General features: G+C 39.9%; 1 protein-coding gene across 2 annotated transcripts; it reads right to left on the reverse strand.

The window, feature by feature from the left end:
• Nucleotides 1-17,320: 17,320 nt before the first annotated feature.
• On the reverse strand, nucleotides 17,321-26,902 carry ddx42 (DEAD (Asp-Glu-Ala-Asp) box helicase 42). Of its 2 annotated transcripts, XM_062438057.1 has the most exons (18): nucleotides 26,841-26,902; nucleotides 24,818-25,036; nucleotides 24,569-24,719; nucleotides 24,412-24,473; nucleotides 23,994-24,030; nucleotides 23,404-23,556; nucleotides 23,204-23,308; nucleotides 22,896-23,015; nucleotides 22,610-22,786; nucleotides 22,360-22,488; nucleotides 22,161-22,260; nucleotides 22,027-22,074; nucleotides 21,850-21,947; nucleotides 21,225-21,501; nucleotides 20,128-20,354; nucleotides 19,921-20,031; nucleotides 19,674-19,787; nucleotides 17,321-18,700 (listed from the first exon to the last, which is right to left on the reverse strand). In XM_062438057.1, the coding sequence occupies exons 2-18, from the start codon at nucleotides 25,027-25,029 to the stop codon at nucleotides 18,080-18,082; spliced, it is 2,742 nt and encodes a 913-aa protein (XP_062294041.1). In that variant the 5' UTR covers nucleotides 25,030-25,036; nucleotides 26,841-26,902; the 3' UTR covers nucleotides 17,321-18,079. The 2 variants fall into 2 exon arrangements, with proteins under 2 accessions (XP_062294041.1, XP_062294042.1); XM_062438058.1 differs by lacking the exons at nucleotides 23,994-24,030; nucleotides 24,818-25,036; nucleotides 26,841-26,902 and having other exon boundaries at nucleotides 24,569-24,611.
• Nucleotides 26,903-26,941: the final 39 nt, after the last annotated feature.

Genomic DNA, 26,941 nt, shown 5'->3' on the forward strand with positions numbered 1-26,941 from the left:
CAGAGAGAGAGAGAGAGAGAAAAAAAAAGGTTGCATGAGCTCACGCCGGAGAAAGTTACACAGTGATAATGACTGAATCTGCCCTCTGGTGAATTGCAGCCGCTGGTCGCCGGCAGCAACAAGCAGCAGCAGCAGCGGCGGCGGCAGTGCTGGTGACATCTTTTAAAAGCAGGACTAACAGGTAGTTCAAGCGGATAATAAACAGACAGAGAGACATTCAGATGTGCACACAGTAAGTGCCGTGGAGAAGCCAGTGAGCACAAGGGGAGGAAGAAGGGAAGCCTCTGTTTCAGCTGCCGGAGGGGGGAAAAAAGTCCACTGCAGACTTTGCTAAAACCCTGTTATGTAAGGGAGGTTGGCTGGAGCTGGAGGAAGGGTTTGGGGAGAAGGAGGAGGAGGAGGAGGGAGGGAGGGGGGGTTCGTGAGGCTGCTGCTACTAGAGTTGCAAAAGAGAGGGATCAGAGAGAACATGCTGATCTTTTCTTTTTTTTTTGTGCAGGTCTATTTTACCTCGTTGACTTGCACAATTTCCTGCTTTGCAAGGAACATAACAAATGTACAGTGAGTGAAATGACAGCATGAAGTATGAGAGTCCACCTCACAACATCACATTGTTGACCTGCTGACATGAGTCGAGAACCATAGCCGTGAAATCGAGACCACACTGTGTCGCACATAAGTGGCTGAAATAGTGATCTGTAGAGTACAGTACAACAGCAGTGGGTAATCTTCTGTTACACTACATGTACTTTTATTTCATGATATTAATATATAAGATAAGATATTCCTTTATTAGTCCCACGGTGGGGAAATTTACGGCGTTAAAGCAGCAGAGTGGCAAATATAAAGAACAATAAATAATAAGTGAGTACACAAGCAATAAAAACAAAGTAGTAGTAAAACACAAATAGGAGCATTATGTACAAGAGTAATATTGGTGTTGTCAGAATGAGTCTATGGAAACTAATAGATAAAATATGAACATGGGTTTGCCTAATTCAGCTAATAAAGCAAATAAAACACTTTACTAATCAAGTTGCTTCTTAACATTGAAGCTAAATACTAATTCAATACTGTCTTTTTAACTTTTAACACTATTCGTAAGGCTGCATCTGAGAATTGTATTAAAACATGCCAAAATATTGATGAGAAATTGATGGTGACTTACATAATCTTTGGTGTTGATTCACCACCAAACTGATAAAGAAGTCCTGCTCATTGCATATACACTGGGACTGCAGCTTTCATTATCTACGAGTCATTTTGTCTATAAAATGTCTAAAAAACAGTAAAAATGCATGTTATGATTCATTTAAATGTCTTATTTTGCCCTGCTAACAGCCCCAACCCCAAATATAGTCACTTTACTACCATGCATGCCACAGAAAAGCATTAAAATCATCACATTTAAGAAGCTAAAACCAGCTTTTTTCTTTTGGCATGTTTGCTTTCTACGTGTTGCTGCCTTTTCTCATGTGCTATTTGTAAAATAGCTGCCAATCAACTAATTATAGCCGCTCTACAACACACAGAGATAATAAAGTCGTAGATATCACAGCGTTTGATATGTAATTATGTTAATATTGCCATGAAAAATACTGATAAAGAAGTCCTGCTTATTGATGTGCAAAGCTGCAAAATTACACACTGTGACGGCAGTATTTGTTTTTCCTACCTCTTTCAGGTCATGACAACATAAAACATGGGTTTCCTTTCTTATTGACCCTAAATCTGATGTTTTACAGACCTCATTCAGACCTCATATGTTCAAACTTTTTTAAAAAACATGTTAGAGACTCATTTTGTTCAATAAACCCTCCCAGAGTGTACAAGATGAAACTTGTCAACTGTCAGTAGTGATTTTAGTCTTGTGTGTTTCTTCGTTGGTTATACACTAGCACAGCCTGTATCTATAGCAACCATATCACAATCTGATGGTCTTTTTGTGCATTACATACCTCATACAAGTGGTAAAGATTGCCCAATAAGTTTGGGTTAAATAGATTTAGTTTACGACCAGATATCATGACACAAAGTGACGGTTGAGCAGACCTACAAAGGGTTAAAAGCTCAAACCAGCTCCTTTTATGGCATGTTTGCTTAAACAAGTGTTATCAAAATAGCTGCCAATCAACTAATTATAGCCGCTCTACAACACGCTCAGAGATAATAAAGTCGTACATATCACAGTGTAAACAAGCGTGTTTGATATCTCTGTGCACGCAATTATGGTAATATTGCCACAAGAAAGACCAATTATGGTCAAAATATTGATGATAAACTGATGGAAACTTTGTGACTTACATAATATTTCGTGTCGATTCACCACAAAACTCATACTGATAAAGAACTGCTGCTTATTCATGTGCAAAGCTGCAAATGTACACACTGTGCCGGCAGCTTTTCATTATCGATGAATCATTTTGTCTATATAATGTCTTAAAAAAACAGTGAAAATGCACATTATGATTCATTTAAATGTCTTATTTTGCCCCGCCAACAACCCCAAACCCAAATATAGTCACTTTACTACCATGTATGCCAAAGAAAAGCATGAAATCATCACATTTAAAAAGCTAAAAAACCAGCTAGTTCCTTTTGGCATGTCTGTTTAAACAAGCGTTATCAAAATAGCTGCCAATCAACTAATTATAGCCGCTCTACAATACACTCAGAGATAATGAAGTTGTAGATATGACAGTGTAAATGGCGTGCTCATATCTCACTGTATACACGGTCATATCACCCAGCCATATCTCTACATCTCTAACTTAACAGGCGTGAGTGGCACCTCTGTGTTAGTGATTTGCATGTCGTTTTTTTTTTTGGTGCTTTTTAATGCATCGCTCAACATCTGAGTGTGGGGGGGGGGGGGGGGGGGGGGGGGGGGGGGGGGGGGGGGGGGGTAAAAAACAAGGGTGTTGTCTCTGCAGTTGTGTGAAGGACCGGATGACAAACTTTTGAAATGATTGGCTCATTAGCAGTGAGGCCACGCGGCTTCCTGTCGATGCAATCTCATCCCAGCTGTCTGCCTCCATCCTCTTCATCGTCCTCCTCCTCCTCCTCCTCCTGAGGTTGCCTTGAGCTTGGTTCTCATGTTGCTGAGAGCTCTCTCTTTCTTTTTCTATTTCTCTCTCTTTTGGGTGGTTTATCTAGCAGAATGCATGATAACCACTTCCTGTTTCTGCAACACAACATGACTTTGATCCTTTCAGAAAATTACTTAATAAGGAACTGATGCATGCATTTAGAGAAAGTCTGCATGAGGCCTAAAAACGAGGTAGATAAGAGGCTTTGTTTGTGTGTAATATCCAATAAAATGCAGCCAAAAAAAGGGAAAACATGCACTTCATCAACTCTAATCTGAGTTAGGGCAAAAAACTGGCATGTTTTTGTGGGTTTCTTTGTTTTTTTGTGGGGTAAAAACAACAAAATAGGATTAGTTATTGTGCTAGGAAGAGGGGGGGGGGGGGGCAGATGGGGGGGGGGGGGGGGGTAGGCAGGCTTGCATACCAAAAACGCACATAACTCAGATCTCCTGGAAGACTTCAGATTAGCGCCGGTGCCATCTTTTCTTCTGTTGCCTTATATGTACATGTGTGTCAATTGCCACTGAGCGACTCAACGCGGGCAGGAAGTTATGACACATCTGGCTTCCTTCTGTCTCTCAAGAGTCCCAACGGGCGGACGGGCAAGCAGAAGCAGCTTTACTACACTAGAGTGCCATCCCAATTAAAAAAAAAAAAAAGGCCTGCTAAACGACCGTTTTATACTGTGTGAAGAAACTAGAACTTCTGCTCGGCACAAATGAACACAACTCTGATTATTAAAAGGCTTTTTGAACACAGAAGAAGAAAATGTTCAATGTGAATATGATTTAAAGAAGAGTCATAATCAGGATTGGGAAGGTTACTTTGGAAATGTAATAGGTTACAGATTATTAGTTACTCTATTTAAAATGTAATAAGTTATTTATTTATGGTGGTTGGACCTCAGTCGGACCCTCTAGGGGGGTCCGGGGGCACATTTTTAAGTCAAATGCATCATTCTGCTGCACTCTGAGAGCAAAATTAAGACGTTATATCTTTTTTAAAAACAATCTTTTGTGCTTCAGTATTTTAACTACTGGTTGTATAGATATGAAGGTGATGACACACCCACAAAGCATGGGGAAAGACATTTTACCAGTTCATAAATGTTCCAAAACTAACCATCAAAAAAAAAAAAAAAACTAATGTAATATCTCAGCTCTGAAACAAAGACAGCAGATCTGATGATCAGAGTTCAACTAGTTCACTGGGGCAGAGCAGCAGCTCTGGTGCAGGACGAGATGCTTTTGCTGAACGTTTTGGAGAGTGTGCAGACATGTTTGGCTCACTGTGAAACTGTGGTGGCACAAATTAGACTAAGATGAGCCGCCACAGTCTATATAATGAATGGGAAACACTGCTGACATGATTTATAAGGGAGATCATTTGAACATGTATCATTAGTTCATGTAGATTTTGGAAAATAAAATAAAGATATTTTATGAAAAAAGGATTAAAAACAGCAGTATATGTATTCAATAACATGTTAACTATTTAAAAAATGAGGAAAAAACCCCACTGAACAAAATCTTAAAGGTCTGACTTCAGATGTAACCTCCTTTATAATCATCAACATTTTCATAAGTAGCTGTAACAGATTACAGATACATTTATTTTGTAATTAAATGATGTAACTAGCTACTTCCCAACACTGCCTATAAATTGCAATGCAACACTTCCCTTTTGTTTTTTAAGCTGTGGGGTAATTGGACGCAGCAGAATCTGGATCCAGCTGGACTCCTCGAATCTTACCGAGCGAACAAAGACCACCTTCACACTGAAATCTTCTTGCAACAGAGGTTCAAGTGTTACCTCACAGGCATCAATCCCTCACACTGCGTTGAGTCCGAGCGTCAATATTTAATCACATTTGAACGTCTGCCTGTGTTTGTTTGTTTGTTTGTTTGGTGCAGGATCCCCTTTTTCTCTTTGTGTGTGTGTGTGTGTGTGTGTGTGTGGGAATATTATTTGAGCTAGATGAGAAGACTGATACCACTCTCATGTTTTAGGGGAAATATGAAAACTAGCAGCCGGTTAGCTTAGCAGGAAACAGTCTGGAACATTTGTACCTCTATTGTAAAACCACAACCTGATGTTTTCCCCCCCATGTCTGGTTTCTGTTCAGATTTACCACACGACGAACAACAACGTGTTAATTCATGAGCTTTAGGAGGTGCTGCCAGGTGGATTTCGTTACCTTTGGACAGAGCCAGGTTAGCTGTTATTTCTAGTCTTTAAGCCGCGCTAATCTAGCAGCCTGCTGGCTTCAAACTTACTGAACAAAGCCGTATCGATTTCCTCATCGAAAAACATAAATGTCTAACTATGTTCTAACCCTGGGTCTGGTTTGACTGTTTATAGAGCATAAGGTAGAAATCATCCTCCAATTCTGTGTTAGACCTTTTTTTAAGCCAACATCATTCCAACTTTCAGGTTTTTACACATATCGATAAGACTCATTTAAATGAAACTACACCTCATTTTTGAGTAAATGGGTTTAAGGTTATTGTGCAATCTGCTACGATGCAGCTTCATCTGCAGAAGGGCTGCAACTCACAATTACTTTCATTATCAATTCTTCGTTTTGTCTATAAAATGTAATAATTTATCAGAGTTAATCTGCAGCTTCACCTGCTGTCTGGTTTCAACTCACAATTACTTTCATGGTCAATGAATAGTTTTGTGTATAAAATGTAATAATATCTCAGAGGTTAAAGGTCACTTTTTTTGTAGTTTTTGTCCAAACAACAGTCCAAGAGCTAAAAGACGTTCACTTTACTATCATGTATGACAGAGAAAAGCATTTAAATCATCATTTTTGAGAAGCTTAACTCAGCAAATATTTGACCTATTTACTTAATTAGCAACTAAAGTGATTATTCAATTATCAGAGTAGTTGCTGATTCATTTTCTGACAGAATCGACTAGTCGTCACAGCTGTTATCTGCACAGTGGGGAAATACGGGTTTGACCTTTTCTAAAAAAACAGAACTGTCTCAAATCCTCCTTCCTCTCCCCTTCCCCGGGGGCGCAGACCACCCATGTGACAGTTAAGTGTGAGTTAAGCGACCCCTCTAGAGTCAGTTATTAATCTATCTAAACCAGGACAATACGCCACCAGGAGATAATCTCGAGTACGTCGTCTAGAAAGCATTCAAGCTCAAAATAAACCTGCTCTGTTGTGTTAAGTTGAGCCGACGCCAAACGCTGCACACACCAGAGCGCCCCCGTCTAAACCTTCAATGTTTACATGAGCGATCTGCTGACATCTCTAAAGAGCATACGTATAACGAGGGCGAAAGGTCAATGTGTTCATGAAGAGTTCAACTGAGAAGTGGCATCTCCTCTTTTTCTAGGAGCTGGATGGGACGGACAGAACGATACCCAGAGGCCGAGCCCTGCTTCGCCCTGCAGCAGCAGCAGCAGCAGCAGCAGGCCCCTACAAGGGAAAGCAGCCACTATGTTAACAAATGTCATTAATCCAAAAAACAAGCCTCCGACTTGGTCATCCCTTATTTTTAGATATGCGATCATCGTTTAATCATTTGGGACAGCTGAGTTAAGGCGGGGGGGGGGGGGGGGGGGGGGGAGAAAAACTAAACAAATGTGAAGAAACTCACAGAAAATGTGCTAATAAGTCCATCTGTAGGGGTTTAAAGCAGTGGTCAGCACTAAGGTTCAACGTTGGGTCAGTTTTTCCAAGATTTTTCATTTTGGGGAGGGGTGTTGATCGATTGCATCTAAAAAGGGAAAATGGCTTCAACGCAGCATTTCTCCTCCACTGTCAAAAGTTCACGTATTAAACTTTAATTTCTGAAAGGTTTACTGGAGTTAAAATAGCATGACAGCTTTATAAAGCCTCTGCTGGCGTGGGGGGGGGGGGGGGGGGGATTAGATGTAACAAAGATACATGACAATATTTGGGTTTTTTTACAGGAGATTGGTGAAAAATGATGTTAGAGTTTTGACGCAAACTACGAACGTCAGAGGGCCAAATATTTTTGCTTGAGGGCCCGAATTCATCCCACGGGTCGCTATTTGCCTACCTCTTTGTGTATGGAAACATCTGCCAGTCCAATCCAGAGCAGATAGCATCTTATTACTCCTGGAGGCCCGTGGCACCGATCCAATAGCTGTAACTTTTATAACTTTTTCCTCATTTGGATGTTTTTTTAAGAGAAGGTCAGATATGTAGAAGACTATATTTACAAGATAAATACAGACCCTAGTTACTGGGAATCAACAAATATCTACAATTACCTTTTCGTGTGATCAAATGACTTCATCTAATATCATTTGGAGGTATAGGCATGTAGTCAAATCTGAAATTGCACTTAAATCTGCACTTTTGTTTTACCTCAGTGATTTAATTTAACTTTCATATTTATTCTTCTGTGGTTGTATTGTTCTTTATAACTGAAATATCTCGGTTTGTAGTGTCATTTAAGTTATATCTCCTTACACTTTGATCCCAGAGAAACATTTTTTTCCATTATGCCTTGCAGAAATATGGTAAACGGGGCTGGGCACCAATCCAAGTACCTCTTAAAGTGATAACGATACCAATTTATTACTTTATTTGATACCTATTACACATTTTGTGCACTTGCTTTATCCGCTGTAACAGTCGTGTAGCGTAGCCACACTTTAGAGCATTTAGGAGGCATCTTGGCTGCTGAACTGCTAAGTGCGCTAACTCAAATTCACCACGACTTCACCACCACAGACGGGTCGTAGCTGCTGTGGAAGTGGACCAATCACATGTCACTTTAAACTGAAGAACGCTTGCATTGCTTGGCTGTGAACATGTCCATACAAATACTCATATTTTCTAGCTCCGGGTGCAAAAAGGATGGATTGCAGGTATCGTTTGACAGGAAATGTTTGGATACTACTTGGTATAGATTTAATGGTATAGAGTACCAGCCCTAATGGAAAAAATGACAATAACCTGATTTGATAAGTATGGATCCTAATGTACCTGTTTTATGAGTTGGGAAAATACTGTGGGGTTTATATGGATGTTTAAAATGTTATCTGTGTTGTATTCTGTCTTTTTGATATTTTTCTAATCCTTTAATGATTGATTTCTCCAGTCCTATTATTGCATAACTGAGGCAGCCCTTAAATGTGTGTGTATGGAAGTGTTGTGATGTTGCCTGATGAAGGTCGGATAGACTGAAACGTTGCAACTCGATAAAAAAGTGTAGCGGTTTCCATTTACTGATCCAATAAGTAAAACAGCTGCTGCAGGGATGATAAATAGACTTCCTCCTGACAGCGACTGCCCATCAATAACTCTGAACATGAAGCGACAGAGCAAGTTATGTGGAAAAGATGCCTGGGAGGAAGAAAAAATAGAAAGAAAAAGAAAAGAAAAGCACTCTAAACTGACATGAGGTTATTAAAAAGACTTTTCCGTGAGGGTAAAATAAGCAGAAACAAACACGAGGAGGTTTTTTTTTTTGACGTTTCATTGGCACAGGAACCGATAACAGTAGAAGTCTGATACGTGGAGGGCTGCCACAAGAGTCTGAAGAGTCATCACATCTGAGAGTGTGTAAGAGAGCGTTTGGTCAGCTGTCGTTTCACCATTTCCTCCTTTCTGAACTTCCTGTACGCAACGAGAAAAAAGTGACGGGGCATTTTTTGCTGAGAATGCCAAGACATCAAGTATCTGTGTTTGTCTGTGTTTGTGTTTGTCTCTTCGGAGTCAGCTGACTGACGTTTGTTTTCTCACTTCCTGTCTGGGGAAGCTGCCAAGGTCCAGATAAAATTTCATTAAGTATTTATACAAACATGCAGCTATATTTATTTATGCAGGATGACGAGAGCTTAAAAACTGGAGAGGAAAAAAGAAAAGAGAGAAAAATGTAAGGCTGCAACTAACAAACTAACTAATTAGCTCCATCATCGTTTATATCGATCATTTATTTGGTCTATAACATATCAGAAAATGCATTATCGATTAATCTGTCCCTTAATTAATCAATTTGTCCATAAAAAGGTCAATTTCTGCTTCCAAAAGCTCGAGATACAACCGCAAATATCTTGTTTTATCCCAAACGCAAAGAGAAGGCTGCAACTAATGATTATTTTCATTATCGATTATCTCTCAATTACTCTCTCGATTAATCGATTGGTCCATAAAATGGTAAAAAAATGAGAATCTCTGCTTCCAAAAGCCCAAAACTTCAAGTGTCTTGTTTGTCCTGATCACAAAAAAGTAAAGAAACCAGGAAATATTCACATTTAAGAAAGTAGAACAATAGAAATTTGGCATTTTTTCCGACTTAAAACAATTAATCGATTATCAAAATAGTGCCCGATTCATTTACTCTCAATTGACTAATCGATTAATCATTGCACCTCTATTTTAAATGTCTTGTTTTGTGTGTCCAACTATCAAAAAAACCCAAATATATGCATTTTTTTAAGGAGGAGAAGCTGCTATTAGATAACATTTGACATATTTGCTGATGATTTATGCTTAATTGATTAATCATTCCAGCATTTAATTCTCTTCTGCTGCCTTTAAACAGCAAAAAACAACTAAAAATAACATTTTCAACATGTGCTCATCACTTCTGAGAAGCAGGATGCCCCTTTCAGACACAGAAACTGACGCTGATTTATTTTTGTGATAGTAATTAGAAGTCAGCAGGTTTTCCTGCAGTGCGATGGGTGTTTTCTAACAGTGCTCGGTTTCCTTTTGTTATTCCTTTGAAGACGCCGCCTCAGGGCAAGATTAAAACCACTTAAAAAAAGTCATCTGATATCTGTGTTGGAGATCTGTCAAATTTCCAGCTAATAGCATGATCTTGGACTATTTCCAAGACATAAAACTGGATATTAGCACAATTAAATTTCATTATGTCTGCTTTATTTTGGTTTCACCCCCGAAAAAATGAGTGGTGGTTGCAAGTCTGTGATGTTCAGCTGTGATAATGAATGGTGCTGGTGTTGGTATGCTGCAGCAGCTGGTGTGTTTATGTTGTTTTTGTTTTAAAAAATTGCAAAAGAAAGAAAAAAAAAAGTAGTGAGAGCTTGAGAAGGAATGTGTTAGAAGACAAGGAGCTTGTGTCGACTTGACGAAAAACGAAAGGACACGCCACGCACTGAAACATCTTCCCCTGAAGGTGGGAGAAGAATGAACCTCGAGCGCCACGACTAAATCAGATGTTGTGACAGAGTGAAGGGGGGGAAAGAGAGAGAGTGACATTTCATAACCAAATTTCTCTGGAATTCAAGTTCAACATGCCCCATCCCGTCTTTGGGAAAAAGGAAAAACAACATGCAAAATATCTGCTCTGCAAAAACAGCAAAACTTCCATCACACTGAACACACGCCTTCGCTCAGCTGTCTCCAACCCTGCATGTTTTAGGTATCACCCCATCTCTTCAAACACACCTGATTCTAATAATTTACTCCTTATCAAGATCTTTAACGAGCTTCAGCTGCTTGATAACGAGTTCACTATTAGAAATCAGGTGTTTTAGAGTGGTGGAGATACCTAAAAACATGCAGGGCAGTAGCTTTCCAGGAGCAGGGTTAGTGATCACTGCCTTGGCTGCTTATTGAGATTGACATGGGAGAAAAAGAAAGTAAATATGCAGCTTTTTCAACCCCAAAAAAAAAAAGCATCTTAAATAGTCATTTCCCAAGATTAAATGTCAATCACGGACGTTAGAGTCGAGCACATTTCCCACAGAGCTCTACAAGCTTCAAAACGTGTCACCTCGCACGGACGTCTGCTGCTGACTGATGACACTGTGGGAAACACTGAACTATATGTAAACTATTTCCTCTCAAACCACATAACCTACATTAGATCAGAGCTGCTAACAGCTGCACAGTAAGCGAGCAGTTGATTGGTTGTTTTTTGGGGGTTTTTTTAAGATCGAAATGTACAATTTGTACTTGAGGAGCATCAAAAGACATGAAATATCCTCTCATATCATCTCATATAATGCCTCTTCTGATGTAACGCTGATTTAAATGGCTGTACTGGTTTGTGTGCAGCTGAACTTTTATTAACAATAAGCTCTGATTTCCACAAGACTGCGGTGAACCGTGTCAGGAAAAATGAAATAAATGGAACAAATCAAAGTGAAAGGAATGTGCTAAGTCTTTGCTGCCTTCGACGTCTGAGCCGCATGTGAATACTTCAACACTTCCTTTTTCTTTTTTTTTTTTTTACTAAGTCTACAGTGAGGATCGTATTGCCCAGAGGTGAAGAAGAACGGGGTGAACTGTTTGCATGTATGTGCAAAAAATTGGCAGTCAGTCATTTGTCAGACGATTGGGTTTCTTCAGAGCTTCAAAACCACATTCAGACACCTTTTCACAGGCATGAAAACGGAGTTGTTGTTCCCCTTTTGCACATGAACACACCAACAGTATTTCTCATTATTGAAGCCAGCCTTAACAGTATATTAAAAGATATGTCATAAGGACGTGAAATGCAGGTATGTAGCTTGTTAAAACTATCACAATGCAGCTCTTTGGCCTCTTGGACCTGCTGGCGACCTATTTTAATACCGTTCTGCACATCTGACAGCAGGCAAACAACTAACCCCCCCCCCCTCTTTACCCTACCCCAACATATGGCATTTCTGACCTGCCCGACAAATCAGGGGTTATTCTGTGCCGTTAATGGTAATTGTTTGACAAGGAGAGCATAATGCCAGACAGAATAAATGCCATTAGCCGCCGCTGCAGCTTTGCGCAACCTGCTTTTGTCTAAATCTGCTATTATCTTCTTTTCTTTTTTTTTCTCTCCCCTTTGTACAAACAAGTCTCAAATGTCTCAAATCCACCAGAGTAAGTGACGTAAATCAGTCATGAGAGCAGGGTGTCAATCTGTGCTGTCAACTCCGACTAGAAATTACAGTCATGCGAGCCCATCGACAGCAGCAGGAAATGAAAATGACCATATACTTACTTAAGCCTCGTCGCCATATGCTGGGACTATAATGACAGACTGGCTGTAGTTCTGGTGCCCTAAACGGATAAAAAAGTGGTTTCACCCGACCACAGAGCGGGTTTGTAAAAACTGCTAAAACCACACAAATAAACAGGGGGCGAGAAATTTGTTAGAGAAGAAAAAAAAACTAGCCAAATGTGTGTTTTTCTTCCACCTGTGAATGTTAGTCTAATACCGATTAACGCAGAGGTTTTAACCCAGTTACTCATCCATTCAGTATTGGCTGCTGTAAAGTGAGTTCATCCTCAGACATAGACATTAATTATAGGCCAGTGGTTCCCAAAAATGGGGTCTAGGGACATACGTTGTTTCCACATAATCCCCATTTAAAAAGGGACCATTTGGCTTCACTGGTATCATCAGTTTTGTGTTCCACGTGTGAACTAAACCCACCACAAACCTGGATAAGCCATTGGTTTAAATAAACTGTAAAACACAACTATAATAACAGGGACAACATGGTATTTAAATCACCTTATATGGGCTTTTTTTGGGTACAGACATGTGTGGCTGAGATGTTGAGGAAGACACAGCTGCATGCAGATGATCACACACCTGGATTATGTTAATATTGTGCAAGCAGAGTAATGAATGAACTGAGTTTTTCTGTATTTCTTGTAAACATTCACACCTGAATATGATCAAAACTAAGATACTGATGTGCGTCAATATGGTGAAACCTTTCAATCAGAGGATGCTGTGAATAGTTTTACTGACTAAAACTATATTCAGCAGGACTTATATTGCTTTTCTGCTTTTATTAACATGCTTATTTGTTCAATTTTACAATAAAAACAGGAATATTGTGGCATTTAATCATATTATATAGGTTGCTAATCAGGCTTTTTTGGTACAGAAATGTGTGGCTGAGATGTTTAGTAATACATAGCTGCATGGAGATGCATTTGCAGGACTTAATTCACTTTGCTGCCTTAATTAATGCTTATTTGTATAGTTTTACATATTACACATGGAATTATATCACTTAAAAATGCATTTTCTGCTTGTAAAGATTAGTTTTATGCAACACTCAGCAAGTTAGAGCCAAAACCTGACCAATTAAAGTCTAATAATCACAATTATCTGCAAAGAAATTGGGTTGCAAGTAATGACTATTTTCATTCATGCTTATTTTCTCGATTAATTGATTCGTTTTTTAGTCTTTACACACCCTAAAATGTCTTGTTTTGTCACCACTAAGGATCCTCAACCCCAATATAGTCACTTCACTGTCATAAAAGACGAAAACAATAAGAACATATTCACATTTAAGGGGCTTGAATCGGATGATTTCATCCATTATAATCATTTAGAGTCATTTCCTATCATTAAAATAGCTGGTAAATCATCTATCAGCTGGAAACTAATCGATTAATCGAGATAAACTTGACTTATTCACCTGCTCAGACAAAACAAAAACATAAAACGCGACATGATGTAACACACCACCACCAACCCCCCCAACAACAAAAAAATCAATTTCCAAACCAGCAATCAGAGAGAGGACGATTGAATCATGCTAGAAAGAGGGGGAGGGGGCTATTAAACATAAAAAATAACAAGGGGTATTATTTTATATGTTGCATAAATGGATGATTTAGTAGGTTTGATATTAATTAGCCAGTGAGCTAAAACAACGAGCTGCTGGCTGCTGCTTTTGTGTGTTTTTGTGTGTGTGTGTGTGTGTGTGTGTGTGTGTGTGTGTGTGTGTGTGTGTGTGTGTGTGTGTGCAGCAGCACGACGGCGCCTGTTTAAATATCCCCTTAAATTAAACTATAATTTAAATAAATATTTGTTGTTTTAAATAATGCATTATCACGCTATATTCATTTAGTTGCTTATTAGACAAAAAAAACAGTGAGGAAAAAAAACAGGGGGGGACATCATCACCTCAGCTCATCAACAAAAAAAAGCAGCTCCAGCAGCAGCAGCGGGGAGGAGAGGAGAGGATAGCCGGGGAGGGAGGGGGGTCTGCGGGGAGGCTGCAGGGACACACACCGGGGAGGAGGAGGAGGACACGGAGGAAGAGGAGGAGGAGAAGGAGGAGGAGGAGGGGGAGAAAACACTCACCATCTGCGGTTCTGGGGGGCTGATAGCTGTTTACTCGGAGGATGTCTGCCGTGCTCTCATTCACCTTTTCCAGGAGGCTTTTTGCTTTTTTCTTTTTTTGGGGAGGAGAGGAGGAGGAAGGGGGTTTGATTGTGTGTAGCCCCGGTGCCGGTTCTCTCTCTTGTGTCGGAACTCTTCTTGTTTCCCCTCCACCGATATGTGTCTCTCTCTCTTTAAGCCCCGCCCCCCCCCCACCAGTGGAAAAAAAAGGCGGACGGGAGCGCGCGTTCAGAAAGAAGAAGAGAAAAGAAAAGCTCGCCCCCGATATGTGCTCGTAACACTTTGGGTTATGGGGAGCGATGAGGCCCAAAACAGACTCACTTTAATTGCGATTTTTATCAGTGAAAAAAACTTCATTTTAAAACATCAAATTAAAAGAATTGTTTAATTGCAGTATATCTGCATTTAAATCTTAAAGCATTTTGTCAACATTAAGCGGGACATATCCTAAAAACACCTGGTTCACGGTGGTCTTCTGACCTTCTTGAGTTGGAAATCCAAGTTAAGGGGTCATTCGAGTTGAAATTTGTGACTAGGAATTCAGAAAATCCAACTTCAGATTCAAATTCAGACACTTTATTTTCTGTCATGACAGAAAATGGTCTTAGACGTGGCTCACCATTCAAAACTTAGGTCATAAGATAAGTTGTCAGACTGCATTCCCTCCTGCTGTAATGATGGTAGCTTTAAGATAAAGATGATCTAAAGATGATCTATAATCTTGTGTGGAGAGTTTCCATCTACATTTTCAGTTTCTTTCCTGGCCTTTTTTTCTCAGTAAAGTCGTCAGGATAGAAACCCAGCAGATATATTTTCTCCTAAACAACTAAACTCACTTGGACAACAGAGTTCTTATGTGACCAAATCATGATAATGCATTTCTAAAACTACAACATACTTCAGTAAGATACAGTCATGGCCAAAAATATTGGCACCCCTGTACTTGACACTATGGTGAGAGACCACTGCTGACACAAAGGCATAAAAAAACCAGACTAGAGTTTGCCAAAACTTACGTGACAAAGCCAAAAGCCTCCTGGGAGAGCTTACTGTGGACAAAGGAGACCAAAATAGAACTTTTTGGTAAAGTACATCATGGTACTGTTTACAGAAAATTAAATGAGGCCTTCAAAGAAAAGAACACGGTCCCTTCGGTCAAACGTGGTGGAGGTACACAGATGTTTTGGGGTTACTCTGCTGGTTCTGGCATGGGATGCTTTCACTGTGTGAATGGCATCATGAAATCTGAAGACTATTAAAGAATTTTGGGGGTGCAATGTAGTGCCCAGTGTCAGAAAGCAGGACAATGGCCCAAAACACATGTCAAAAAGCACTCAGAGATGGTTAAAGACACAGAGCTGGAGAGTTCTGAAATGACCAACAATGAGTCCAGATGTGAATGTCAGAGAACATTTGGGCAGAGACCCTAACCCTTACCCTAACCCTTTAAATCTGAAAGACCTGGAGCAGTTTGCAAAAGAAGAGTGGTCCAAAACTCCAGTAGAGAGGTGTAAGAAACTCATTCATGGTTACAGGAAGCGATTGATTTCAGTTATTCTTTCCACAGGGTGTGCTACTAAATATTAAACTGAGGGTGCAAATAGTTTTGTGTTGTTCCAATGCAAACAAAAGAAATACACATGTGAATACCAAAGCATTTGTAATTGCAATAATTTTCTGGGAGACGTAGTGCATTATCTGACAGAAGTGCAGGGGTGCTAATATTTTTGGCCATGACTGTACATTTACAAAAGAAAAGAAAAAAGAAATATCCCACTGATAAAAATCCCTACTAAAACTATTTTTGGCCTCTCTCACTCTCCATAGAACTCAGTGGTACGCGCGCATCCTCTCAGGGTCGAGCTTTTTACTGAACGCGCGCCCCCCCTGGCAGTTTTCACGGGGGCGGGGCTAAGAGTGTTCGTAGAATGTCGCGCGGTTCTCATCTTCTCTTGATGCGTTCAAGGGGCCTCGGATACATAACAGACTACGACTGGAGCATGAGTGTCTCTTGATGATAACTGTGCTAAAAGTGCTTTTCATTTATTAATCTTCTTCATTCTGGAAGAAGTATTAAAATGAATTACTTAGGTAAAAGTACCAATACAGCAATGTTAAAAAATACTTAATTATAAGTAAAAATCCTGCATTTAAGATCATACTTCAGTGAAAGTGCCTAAGTAATAGCAAAATGTACTCAAAGTATTAAACTAAAAGTACTGATAATACTACATTAGCTGATATATTATTATACTGTATATATGGCATCATTAGATTATTAATAGTGAAGCATCAGTGTTAGAGCAGCATGTTACTGTTGTAGCTGCTGGAGGTGGAGCTAGTTTACACTACTTTATATACAGTTAGCTAGTTTAGTCCAGTGGTTCCCAACCTAGGGGTGGGGCCCCTCCAAAGGGTCAGCAGATAAATGTGAGGGGTGGTCAGATGATTAATGTGTATAAATCTCTATTTGGTGGAACTACTAACACCTCATAGACACTTAAGTTATTTGTACATATATACACAAACCCCCAAAAACACCTGAAATTTAATGAGGTGCCCCAGCTAGAATTTAATTGCTTTAAATTAGATGTCAGAATTCTGGTTACATCTTTAACAATGTATTGTATTTTGAAAGGTTGTTATATTATCCATTGTGTCAAATCTTCATCTGAAAAGTAACTAAAGCTGTCAAATAAATGTAGCGGAGTAGATAGCACAATATTTCCCTCTGAAATGAAGTGGAGTGGAAGTATAAAGAAGCAGAAAATCAAAGTAATAAAGTCCAAGTACCTAAAAATTACACTTGAGTATAGTACGAGGTAGTTATTCTCCACCACTGAATATTTGTACTTTTTATTAATGAAATCCTCAGAATGTGTTTTGTGTTTTTGAACAGGTGCTTTTTGGTTTTCATGTCTATGCCATTAATAAGTCTAAACTACTTTATTCATACTACACTACTATATCATTAAAGTAAAACTGTATCAACTAGTTATATTTGTATAAACTAAATTAAGTACAAGTTTGATTTGACAATCAGAAAAAACATTATTTTGCTTTTAAAGAATGGACTGCAGATGTTTTCAGTGGGAAAAGTGACAGATTGACTGACTGTGAAAAAAAGGACAAGAGTAGATGCCAAAGTCTTTTTTAATCAAAACTTCACATTATCCGAGTTTGACTGAAAGCGAGAAACTCCTCACACAAACAATACGCATCTTCTTGAAAAAACATTTCAAAAGCATAGACTAAATGCCAGGAGAAGGCACTTCACTAAAGACTTGAATACAAGACACAATAAGACCTATAACTTTTATTGACATCTATCAATGTGATCATCACAGAGCCGCTGCTGCTGCCCTTTGAAATAATGAAACAGTTGTAAGAGTTAGCTTTGTAGATTTTGTAGATGAACGAATTGCAAACACACAAACACTTGGCAAAGATCCATTAGATTAATAAAAAAAAAAAAAAAGAGTCCGGTTTGCGAGCACGAAAGCGTGTTAGGAGTTCTGCGAGAAGAAACAAGACGACAACCAAAAACATCCTTTGGAAATTATTTACCGACAGCAGAATTCATTACAGCTCTTTTAGCTTAATCCTAATGACTTACAACAACAAAAAATCAGTCTTGATGATGTATGTACAGTGGCTGTCTCTGAGCTGCTCGTGTTCATCTGTCTACAAACTCTGTCGGACTCATAAGGTCCTTAAACAACCTAACAGTAGAGTCCCATTTCTCCAAAAGTCCACAAAAACCCCTCTCTAATAACATCCTGTGCTTGTGTCAGGGCTTCTGATATGTTCTGCTTTCTGCCTACAATAGACAAGCTCGTCATGGAGCAATTATTTAATCGATTGTGTAGATTTTTTATGTGTTTTTATTTGTTTTTAGTTGTCCCACCTACTCTTTCTACGTTTTGGCGGTTCGGGAACAGCAAAGCTATCATCTCCTCTGTCCCCCCTCCCCTCCCCTCCATCCCTCTCACTCCGTCGGTCCTCTCTGTCCCTTCTGTTCCCGTCTCCGTTACGACTGTCGCCGTGGCGGCTGCCACCACCGCCACCGCTGCTGCCACCGCTGCTGCTACTGTAGCGATCCCGGTCCCCATGGCGGTCACGATCTCTGTCTCCGTGGCGTTCCCGATCCCCATGGCGACTGTCTCCGCCGTGCCGATCGCTCCTGTCGCTGCCGTGGCGGTGGTGACTGTCTCCGTGGCGACCCCAGTCCTCCTGGTGTCTTTCCCGTGAGTTATCTCGTAGGGGGGCGGGGGCAACTGGAGGGAAGCTTTGCTGTGGACTGGTCTGACTGGCGGGCACTGAGCTCAGGGTGCCGGCGCTGGTGAAGCCCGACATGGACATGGTGGCAGCGTGGGACCGCTCTGAGCCGTTGGGGGACTCTGTGGGTACAGAGCTCAGGCTGCCGGCACTGGTCCAACCTGAGGAGCTGTTGGACTTGGTGGTGAGCTTTGGAGGGCCGCTGGACGCAGCCACAAAGTGACTCTTATACTGAGCCTAAAAGAAGAGGAAACGTTGAGAAGAAGGTCATTATTAAGTTACCGTGCGAGGCAGAAGGATTGACGAGATCACGAGAATCTATCTTGTCAGGCTTCAAGTCATACGCTGATGTCTGGACCCACTGGTGGTTCAGAACAGTGTCAGGTCAGTGTCCTATCAGGATTCTCACGTGATTTCATGAATCCAGTTGCCTCACAAACCATCTGGTGCGTCAGGTTAATTCTTTGAGATCTGATTTTTAATAATCTAATGAGGCAAAAGGGATGATGGCTGCTATAAACTGATAAATCACAGATTATTTTACAGCTTTAAAGATTTTGTGTACTTATTAGGGACTAGAGCTGGGCAATACATCAATATTATATTAATATCATGATGGGAGACTAGATAAAGTCATAGATTTTGGATTTTGCAATATCATTATATGTCATTAGTGTCTTATCCTGGTTTTAAAAGCTCCATTACAGTAAAATTATGTAATTTGTTTAACTTACCAGACTGTTCTAGCTGTTCTATTATTTGCCCTTACCTAATTATATGCTCATATTTATCATTAAAATCAAACTGTAAATGTTGTGTGAAAGCACCTAATCTCAACCATATTGGTTCAATATCAATAGAGATATTTGGTCAAAACTATTGTGATATTTGATTTTTTCCATATGGCCCAGGCCTATTTGAGACTGGCTAAAATAAAACAAGAACAACGTGTAGTCTGTTAAACATAACACAAGTGACAAATATAATAGAAGTATTAGTTTAAATAAATAGTAAAAACATAAAAGAAGCTAAAACAGGCAAATGAATTGCAGCACATATGCACATTTTTGAAAAATAACATCAATAGATCATAGTGGAATAAAACCAAGAATAAAATAACATTTAACATGAAGAGTATCAGTATGAACTGAAAGAAAAATCATATAAATAAATGCAAAATAGGTTTTTAGTGGCAAAGACAGAGGTGTACCTGGAAGGCTTGTCTCATCGCTGACATGCGGTCTCCCATTGCCCCCGTGTTTGGTTTGCTGTAACCTTCGTAGCTGCTAGCGGAAGACATAATACTGCTGCTGCTGCTCGATCCCTGCAAGGACAACAACAGAAACATTATTCACACTTCTCTGAAATTCCTCCACATATCAACACAATTCCCACCATAACTTATCAAACCAAAAAATTATGTAAAAACAAATTTAAAGTCATAATTTGTAACTCACAGAGCTTTCAGCCCCCAGTCCTGGTCTCTCTCTGTAACCAAGTCCACCTCCACCGATATTCATCTTCTTTCCTTTGCCTCCTTTAAATCTGGACTTTCTGAACCACGGATTCTGAGAAAAAACAAAAGTCCAAAGGTAAAAACAATTCCTCCCAACCAGACAAGTTCCTGTAAGACTTTTCTCATCCTTTTCACTCCTTTAGCTCACCTGCATGGCTAAGTCCATCAGTTCTTTGGAAACGGATTGATTGGCTCCCTCCAGATTCCTCACCAGGTCACCAGCGAATGAGGTGTCTTTATTAGTGAGGAGGGTGAAAGCCACACCTTTCTCTCCGGCACGACCGGTTCGGCCGATCCTGTGCGTGTGCGTGTCGATGTCTCGCGCCACGTCATAGTTCACCACGGTACGAATGGACGGGATGTCCAGACCGCGAGCTGAGAGGAAATAAAAACAGGAAGCAGGTTAGTTTTAATGTTGTTTCTCAGCTTAAAATGGGCTGAGATTTCTCCACTTATACCACTGATACAAGCTTTTATTTAAATATAAAATCATCAAGTATTACTGTGATTTGAACTGATCTACACAGAACAAACATACAGAGACTGGTGGTAATTTGCTATCTTCTGCTTGTGGTTTTTAATGGAGGGTTGTAAACAGTTAAATGTGGCATCACAAACGAGCAGCTTTCGTCCAGATTAAATGCAAATTTTAACCAAATGTCCAGAATATTGGCAGAAGAGATATTGAATTGATGCATGTTTCCATTCGCTGCTGAGTATTTGAATATTTGAAGTTGGTTCATGTGTAGAAACAGCTGGTGGTGTTTTCTTTTCCAGTTGGGGTCATTGGATGGAAACTACTAAAACTACTGCATAAGAAGCAGGTGTAACAACATAATGCAATGAAAAACAGATCCAGGTATTCCTCAAATTGTGAGGAAAAAAAAAGGTTCATCAGTCCACACACATCAAAATTGAATTACTAAATCTGTTTCCTTGAATTTAGCTTTTTCAACCAAGTGCAAAAACTTCCTTTTTCCCAAGTGTTCAGCATTTCCAGCTGTTCTTTTATACATGCACCTAAAACCCTCTTCCATTTAAAATGTGTGTTGTTAATTAGGGTATTTTGTGTAGCCTTTGATGCCAAATGTGGTGGTGAGAAATCTATTTGGAAGGGGAGCAGAGACTAAACTGTCATTTCACAGAACACATTTTCAAGTGGGACACAGTTATGTTCATATGTTCGCTCACACAGAAGAGAAAATGTTGATGTGAAGGGGAACAGGTCGTAGCTCTTGTACTCACCTGCTACATCGGTGGCCACTAAAATGGGCAAATTCTTCTTCTTGAAGTCACTGATGACCTTGTTCCTCTCACTCTGGTCCATGTCTCCGTGCAGGAGGCCCAAGCTATAGCCTTCCTGCGTCAGGTTAGTCGCCAGCTCCTCGGAGTTGGCCTTCTTGGTGACGAAGATGAGGACTGAGCCAGAGGAGGTGAACTCTACCAGCCGCCGGGTGAGCCAGCCCCATTTATCAATCCCGCTGTGAAGCATCTCCACCACCTGGGTCACATCCTCGTTGGCCTGGTCGGAAAGAAAGGGTCATAAAAACATCTGCATGCTTCAGCTTGTAGTTTTTACATTTTAAATACTTAAATATTAAACCTAAAGATAACTTTGGCTGCCAGAATAGTTCAAAAATAGCCAGAACAATTTATCCTTTTCAAATGCTGACTGATAAATTTACTTTTACTTTACTTACTTTTTATTCTGAAATGAAACGTTTATAATGACAATTTCATGTATTTTAGGGTTTTAAGAGCATACAGACGCACTGAAAAGGGGGAAATGTATCTCTAAACTCCAGCTACAGCTCTCAGAAAAGTACAACAAATGATTATGGGTTAGTTGATGATATATGAAGCCACAAACCTCTCCAATGTCTCCCTGCACCACACGAATAGGATCTACCAAGATGTCCCTGGCTAGTCTCTCTATCTTCTTTCGAAAGGTAGCGCTGAACAGAAGAGCTGTGAAGGCAAACACATTCAGAATTATAACAATTTATTTACAGTCTTTCAGAGATTATAGTTTAGGAAAAACACCTACTCTGTCTGTCTGGGCGGACGTGACTGGCGATAGATCTGACCTGATATTCTAAAAAGGAGAAGAGAAACAACAACATAAATGAGATACTGTGCACAAATGACATCTTTGACAGACTGTTGATAATGCAAACCTACCAAAGCCCATATCAAACATGCGATCAGCCTCATCAAACACCAGGTACGACACTCTCTGCAGGGATGTGGCTTTCTTTTTAACGTGGTCAATCAGACGACCCTGCAAACACACATTTTCAGTAAAACCTCACATTTGTTTCAACCGTATAATGTGTATTTTTCTTCTGAGCTTCAAGGTTAAGGTCTTTTCTTTTCTTACCGGTGTGCACACCACAATCTCTGCTCCATCCTGCAGAGCCTTAGCCTGCTCCCACATGCTGCCTCCTCCATAAACCGCCACAGAACGCAATGAGTAGGCTTTCCCGAAACGCTTACATTCTGCATGGATCTGTGAAATAGTGAAAAAGAAACACACACACACACACACTCTGGTAAACCAACTCTCTTGACACTCTTAGATAGCAGTGCATCCAATATCCCACTACTCCATATCTCTCTGCATTACATACCTGCTGACAAAGCTCTCTGGTGGGACACACGATCACTGCGATGGGCCCCTCTCCTGGCTCCAGCTCCTTCTGGTCTATGATGTGAACCAGCATGGGCCAGATGAAAGCTGCAGTTTTACCGCTGCCAGTTTTGGCGATACCAATCATGTCACGTCCAGACAGAGCTATGGGCACACCCTAAATCAAAGATTCAGAACAAGGATTAATCAGTATTTAAATTATTCTTTTTTTTTTTAACATTTAACATTCAATTGTGCTGCAACCATGAGAGAAACTCTTACTCTACCTGGCACTGAATTGGAGTGGGCTGAGTGTACTCAGACTTGCGTATCTGGTGCATCAGCTGCTCATCAAAGGTGAAATGGGCAAAGCTTGTGGAAGGTTTAGGAGGGGCGGCACCAGACACCTGAGAATGAGAAAGAGAAGCAGGAAACAAAGGACATTAAGAACAACGATGATGAAGGTCTCCAAAGATCTTTTTGTGTCCGGATCCAAAACAAAAATGACTATAGCAGACTAAATAGCTGCTACAACATGTTAATAGTTTCAGCTATATAACATTTAAATACCAGCGTGCATGAATCCTGAACTTACCCGCAAGTTCAGTTTCTGCCTCAACTCGATCACTTGAATTCCTGTCAGGTTGATGAGCTCCTCGTGCTCGTTGTAGAAGTTTTTCTCAAACGGCGGGTAATCAATCTGTGATCAAAAGAGACAAAACAGTTGCAAAAATCACAATAAAATCTATCATATTACATCAAAACAAAAATGTAATGTTGTAGATTCAACTGTACCTCAGTGTGATCAATAGGAGGAAGAGGCAGGATGATTTTCTTGGTGGTCGGTGCAATCGGGTTTCCATCACTGTCATAATCAATGTTCTCGTCATCTTCCTCTTGTGTCAGGCCGGCTGTGGGGTTCTCTGCCATGTAGCGGAAGTAGGCTTCCTGCAGAGAGCACAAAAGTTCATGTGAAAACTGAGCCGCTATGCTGCTTTAACACAGCATCCAGGCACCATCCAGGCACCGGAGAAACACACAAATCCCATAAAGAGACATTCAGCCTTATCACAGAAGGAAAAAAATCATTGTTCACAATCTGATTAACTATTCTGTCATTTGGTGAAGTAAATAAAAAATCAAACATGCTTTGTTTTCCCAGACTTCAAACATCAAGAATAATTTACACAAGAACAAACAGCTCGGATCATAATGATCCTAAATATGCACCCTACATGGTCAGATAGAGGAGGGGGGAAGAGAAGGGTGAGCAGGGAGGAGGCGTTGAAAGATAAAGAGAGGGTAGAGGGAATGTTTGGAGAACTGGAGACCTCTCTGATCACTCAGCGATGTAGTGGAGTAAGAATTTTGTAGGGCTCACTCACTTGTTCATCTTCTTCTTCAATGTCATCACGAATACCCCTGCAATGACAAGCGGAGAAAAAAAAAAACTTCCCTGCGGCTCGTTCATACACCCAAGACAGCCCACATCCCTCCATGACTAAAGGTGGCTCTTTGCTTACCTGATGATACAGAATCTATTAAGCCAGCAAAGGCATGGCTGCAAGTCTCAATTTTAGTGCCACTCTTTGAATAAACTTAAACTACAATGTCTCATTTTAAATAGTAAAATAGGGAATAGTACAGCAGTTATCTACAAATTAACAAAATCCCAAATTAGAGGGATTAAACTTTTGCTCACAAAATAATAATTTAGTTGTGGGCAATCTTCTTTTTATTCATTTCAAATGCAGAATTTAAGTAGCTACTTAATTATCTAAACAAACACAGATAAAGTCTTACTTGGCTGACTTTTTCTCCTTTTCCTTCTCCTCTAGTTTCTTCATGTCTTTAGCTGCTTGGTTCTGGAAGAGTGATAAAAAAACAACAAGGTTTGTTAGAGAAAACAAGAGGAAGGATAAGGCTTAGCTTGTCTCTGCCTAACTGTGACTCTTCTCACCTCAACCTCTGCCATAAAAGCATCCAGCGGGTCGTCCTCGCTGTCTGACCCGCCGCCAGACTGCATCTGCTGCCGTGTGGGCGAGTTCTCAGCAGGGATGTACGGCAGATCCGCATTGCTGCTGGACTCTTCTTCGTCGTCTTCAAAATACCTTGTTGGGAAAGCAATTACATTCAAATTAATAATTACATTAGTTTTTGTTTTATATAGTTTATCTTTTCTTTTTTAGTGTGTTTGTGGAGTACTCACGCATTTTCTTCATCAAAATTGGCTCTTTTTGTTCCTATTTTGTAGAAGGATGGAAGCTGCTGGTTTTTCCCATATCCACTGGATCCTGGGGGCCCGAATGATGTGTGAGACTTTTGATTAAGTTGAGGTGGTTCCTCTTTTTTCCCCGCAAGGGAAAATCCTCCAAACCCAAAACCTCGCTTAACACCTGGACCACCTTTGCTCCAGTTCATGGCTGTGCTGTAAAAAAAAACAAGAGAGAGAAAACAACACTTTCGTTGCTTAAAAATGCCTCAATTATCACACCAAAAGAGTTAATTTGTATGTCCATATGTAAAGTTACTCCTAATACAATGTGACTCTTTTGATGTAAGTGATGGAGGAGGACAAAACAGTCCACAGTCCTCATTCTGTGAAAAAATCTATTTGAAAGTTTATCTGAAGCTAATATGAAGCTTCAGTCATCCAAATGAGTCAAATCAAGTAGATATCTTTCAATGTTACAGTCTTTTTAGTGCCAAAGTCCCTCTTTTTGTTACTATACTTCCACCACAGCTCAACAGGGAAACACAAAGGGAGAACTTGATACTAAAAAGACTGTAAATGTGGCAGATATCCACTTGATATGAATAACTCAGACTGCTTAAGCTGAATATAAGTTTCACATCAACTTATAAATGCATTTTTGCACACAATAACTACGTGGACACTTTTTTTGCCTCCCCATTACTTGCACTGAAAGCACATTTAAATGGGATCTTTTGATAGCCAGGATGAACAAGAGGAATGATTTAAAAAGCTGTGCAATTATCCTTTAATAATGGACACCTCTGCTAAATTTGGCATGTAAGCACGGAACACTTATGTCAAGGGTATTTTGGTAGATGATTACTCAAGAGGCAACTCCTCTGTTTATTATTAGTAAATGGGCCAAGTACATGAGATGTTTTGTCTAAATTAGCAACACAATCTTTGAGCTACTTTTCGCTTTGTTTACATTGGGACTAGCTACAAACAGAGGATATTGCATACATTGCCAGACATAAGGTCGATTAGGGTAATGTGGGACACATTTTGCAATTCTGACTTGTTTACATTATTTACATTTGAATCCAACACATTATATCAACACCTATTATCATTATGAAATCCCTGAGATGTTTGCTTGTTAAATCAAAAGACAATTTTTGGATATTGTACTCAAAAGGCACTTATATTATAATTCCTCGTACCAAATCATTTCAGAATTAGTAGTTGTTAGACTTAGAAATACTTTGATTTATATAAAACAGCCTTTATCTGCCAAAACGTTCTGCAATGTGCATACCCATATTTGGTCATTTAATTTTGTACGCTTACAGTTTTTAGGTTTAAAAAGTGTAATTTTAAACAATATAACTTACAGTTGGCATATACTAGTTAGGTTTAAAATAATTGAATAGAAAAAAGAAATAAATGCACTGTAGCTTAGTTGGGCCACATTAGTCAATGTCCCATATAAGTACATGAAATGTTTTGTTTAAATTAACAACACAATGTTTCTGATACTTTTTAGCTTTGTTTTCACTGAGACCTATTTCCACCACAGAAAGTTACCTACAAACAGAGGATATTGCATACACTGCCAGACATATGTATGCATAGTAAACAAAGATAATTTTGGAAGTAAACCTCGCAATGTGTGAATGGAGGTCCTGTAAGACACAAGCTTTTAATATCGCTTCAGAAACTGACTGATATAGTTCTATAAATAGTTAAACAATATGAGGAAGCTATTGGCCAATGGTGGCCACTTAAAAATAACGCATTTTGACGTGAAAACACTTTATTATCGTTCTACATCTCGCAGTTTTTAGTGAAAGCTAGCTAAAGGCCGCAATGCTAGGCCGAGAGAGAGGTGGGTGTGCGCGGCTATTATCGACACTTTACCGCAAAGTTAGCGCATTTAAGACGCATTTAAAGACATGGCGCGTTTCTTAGTAACATATTCTGCTGTCTAAACATAACTTATGTTTTCTAATTGCGCCTAACAACCTCTGTTTACCTGTTTTGTTTCTTGATTATCGCCACACAAGCTCCTGTGTTGCTCTTTTTCCAAGTGCGGTGCCTGCGTCATCTGTACGCACCAGCTACCCTCCTCCCCTC

This window comes from Scomber scombrus, chromosome 18 (genome assembly GCF_963691925.1).
Source record: "Scomber scombrus chromosome 18, fScoSco1.1, whole genome shotgun sequence".
NCBI classification, from domain to species: Eukaryota; Metazoa; Chordata; class Actinopteri; order Scombriformes; family Scombridae; genus Scomber; species Scomber scombrus.

Coding starts and splice junctions, on each gene's coding strand:
- ddx42 (XM_062438057.1), bottom strand. CDS start 25,029: ATGAACTGGAGCAAAGGTGGTCCAGGTGTTAAGCGAGGTTTTGGGTTT. Junction 23,016..23,203: donor GGCAGAAACTGAACTTGCGG/GTAAGTTCAGGA, acceptor TCTCATTCTCAG/GTGTCTGGTGCCGCCCCTCC. Junction 20,355..21,224: donor AGTGGCCACCGATGTAGCAG/GTGAGTACAAGA, acceptor ATTTCCTCTCAG/CTCGCGGTCTGGACATCCCG.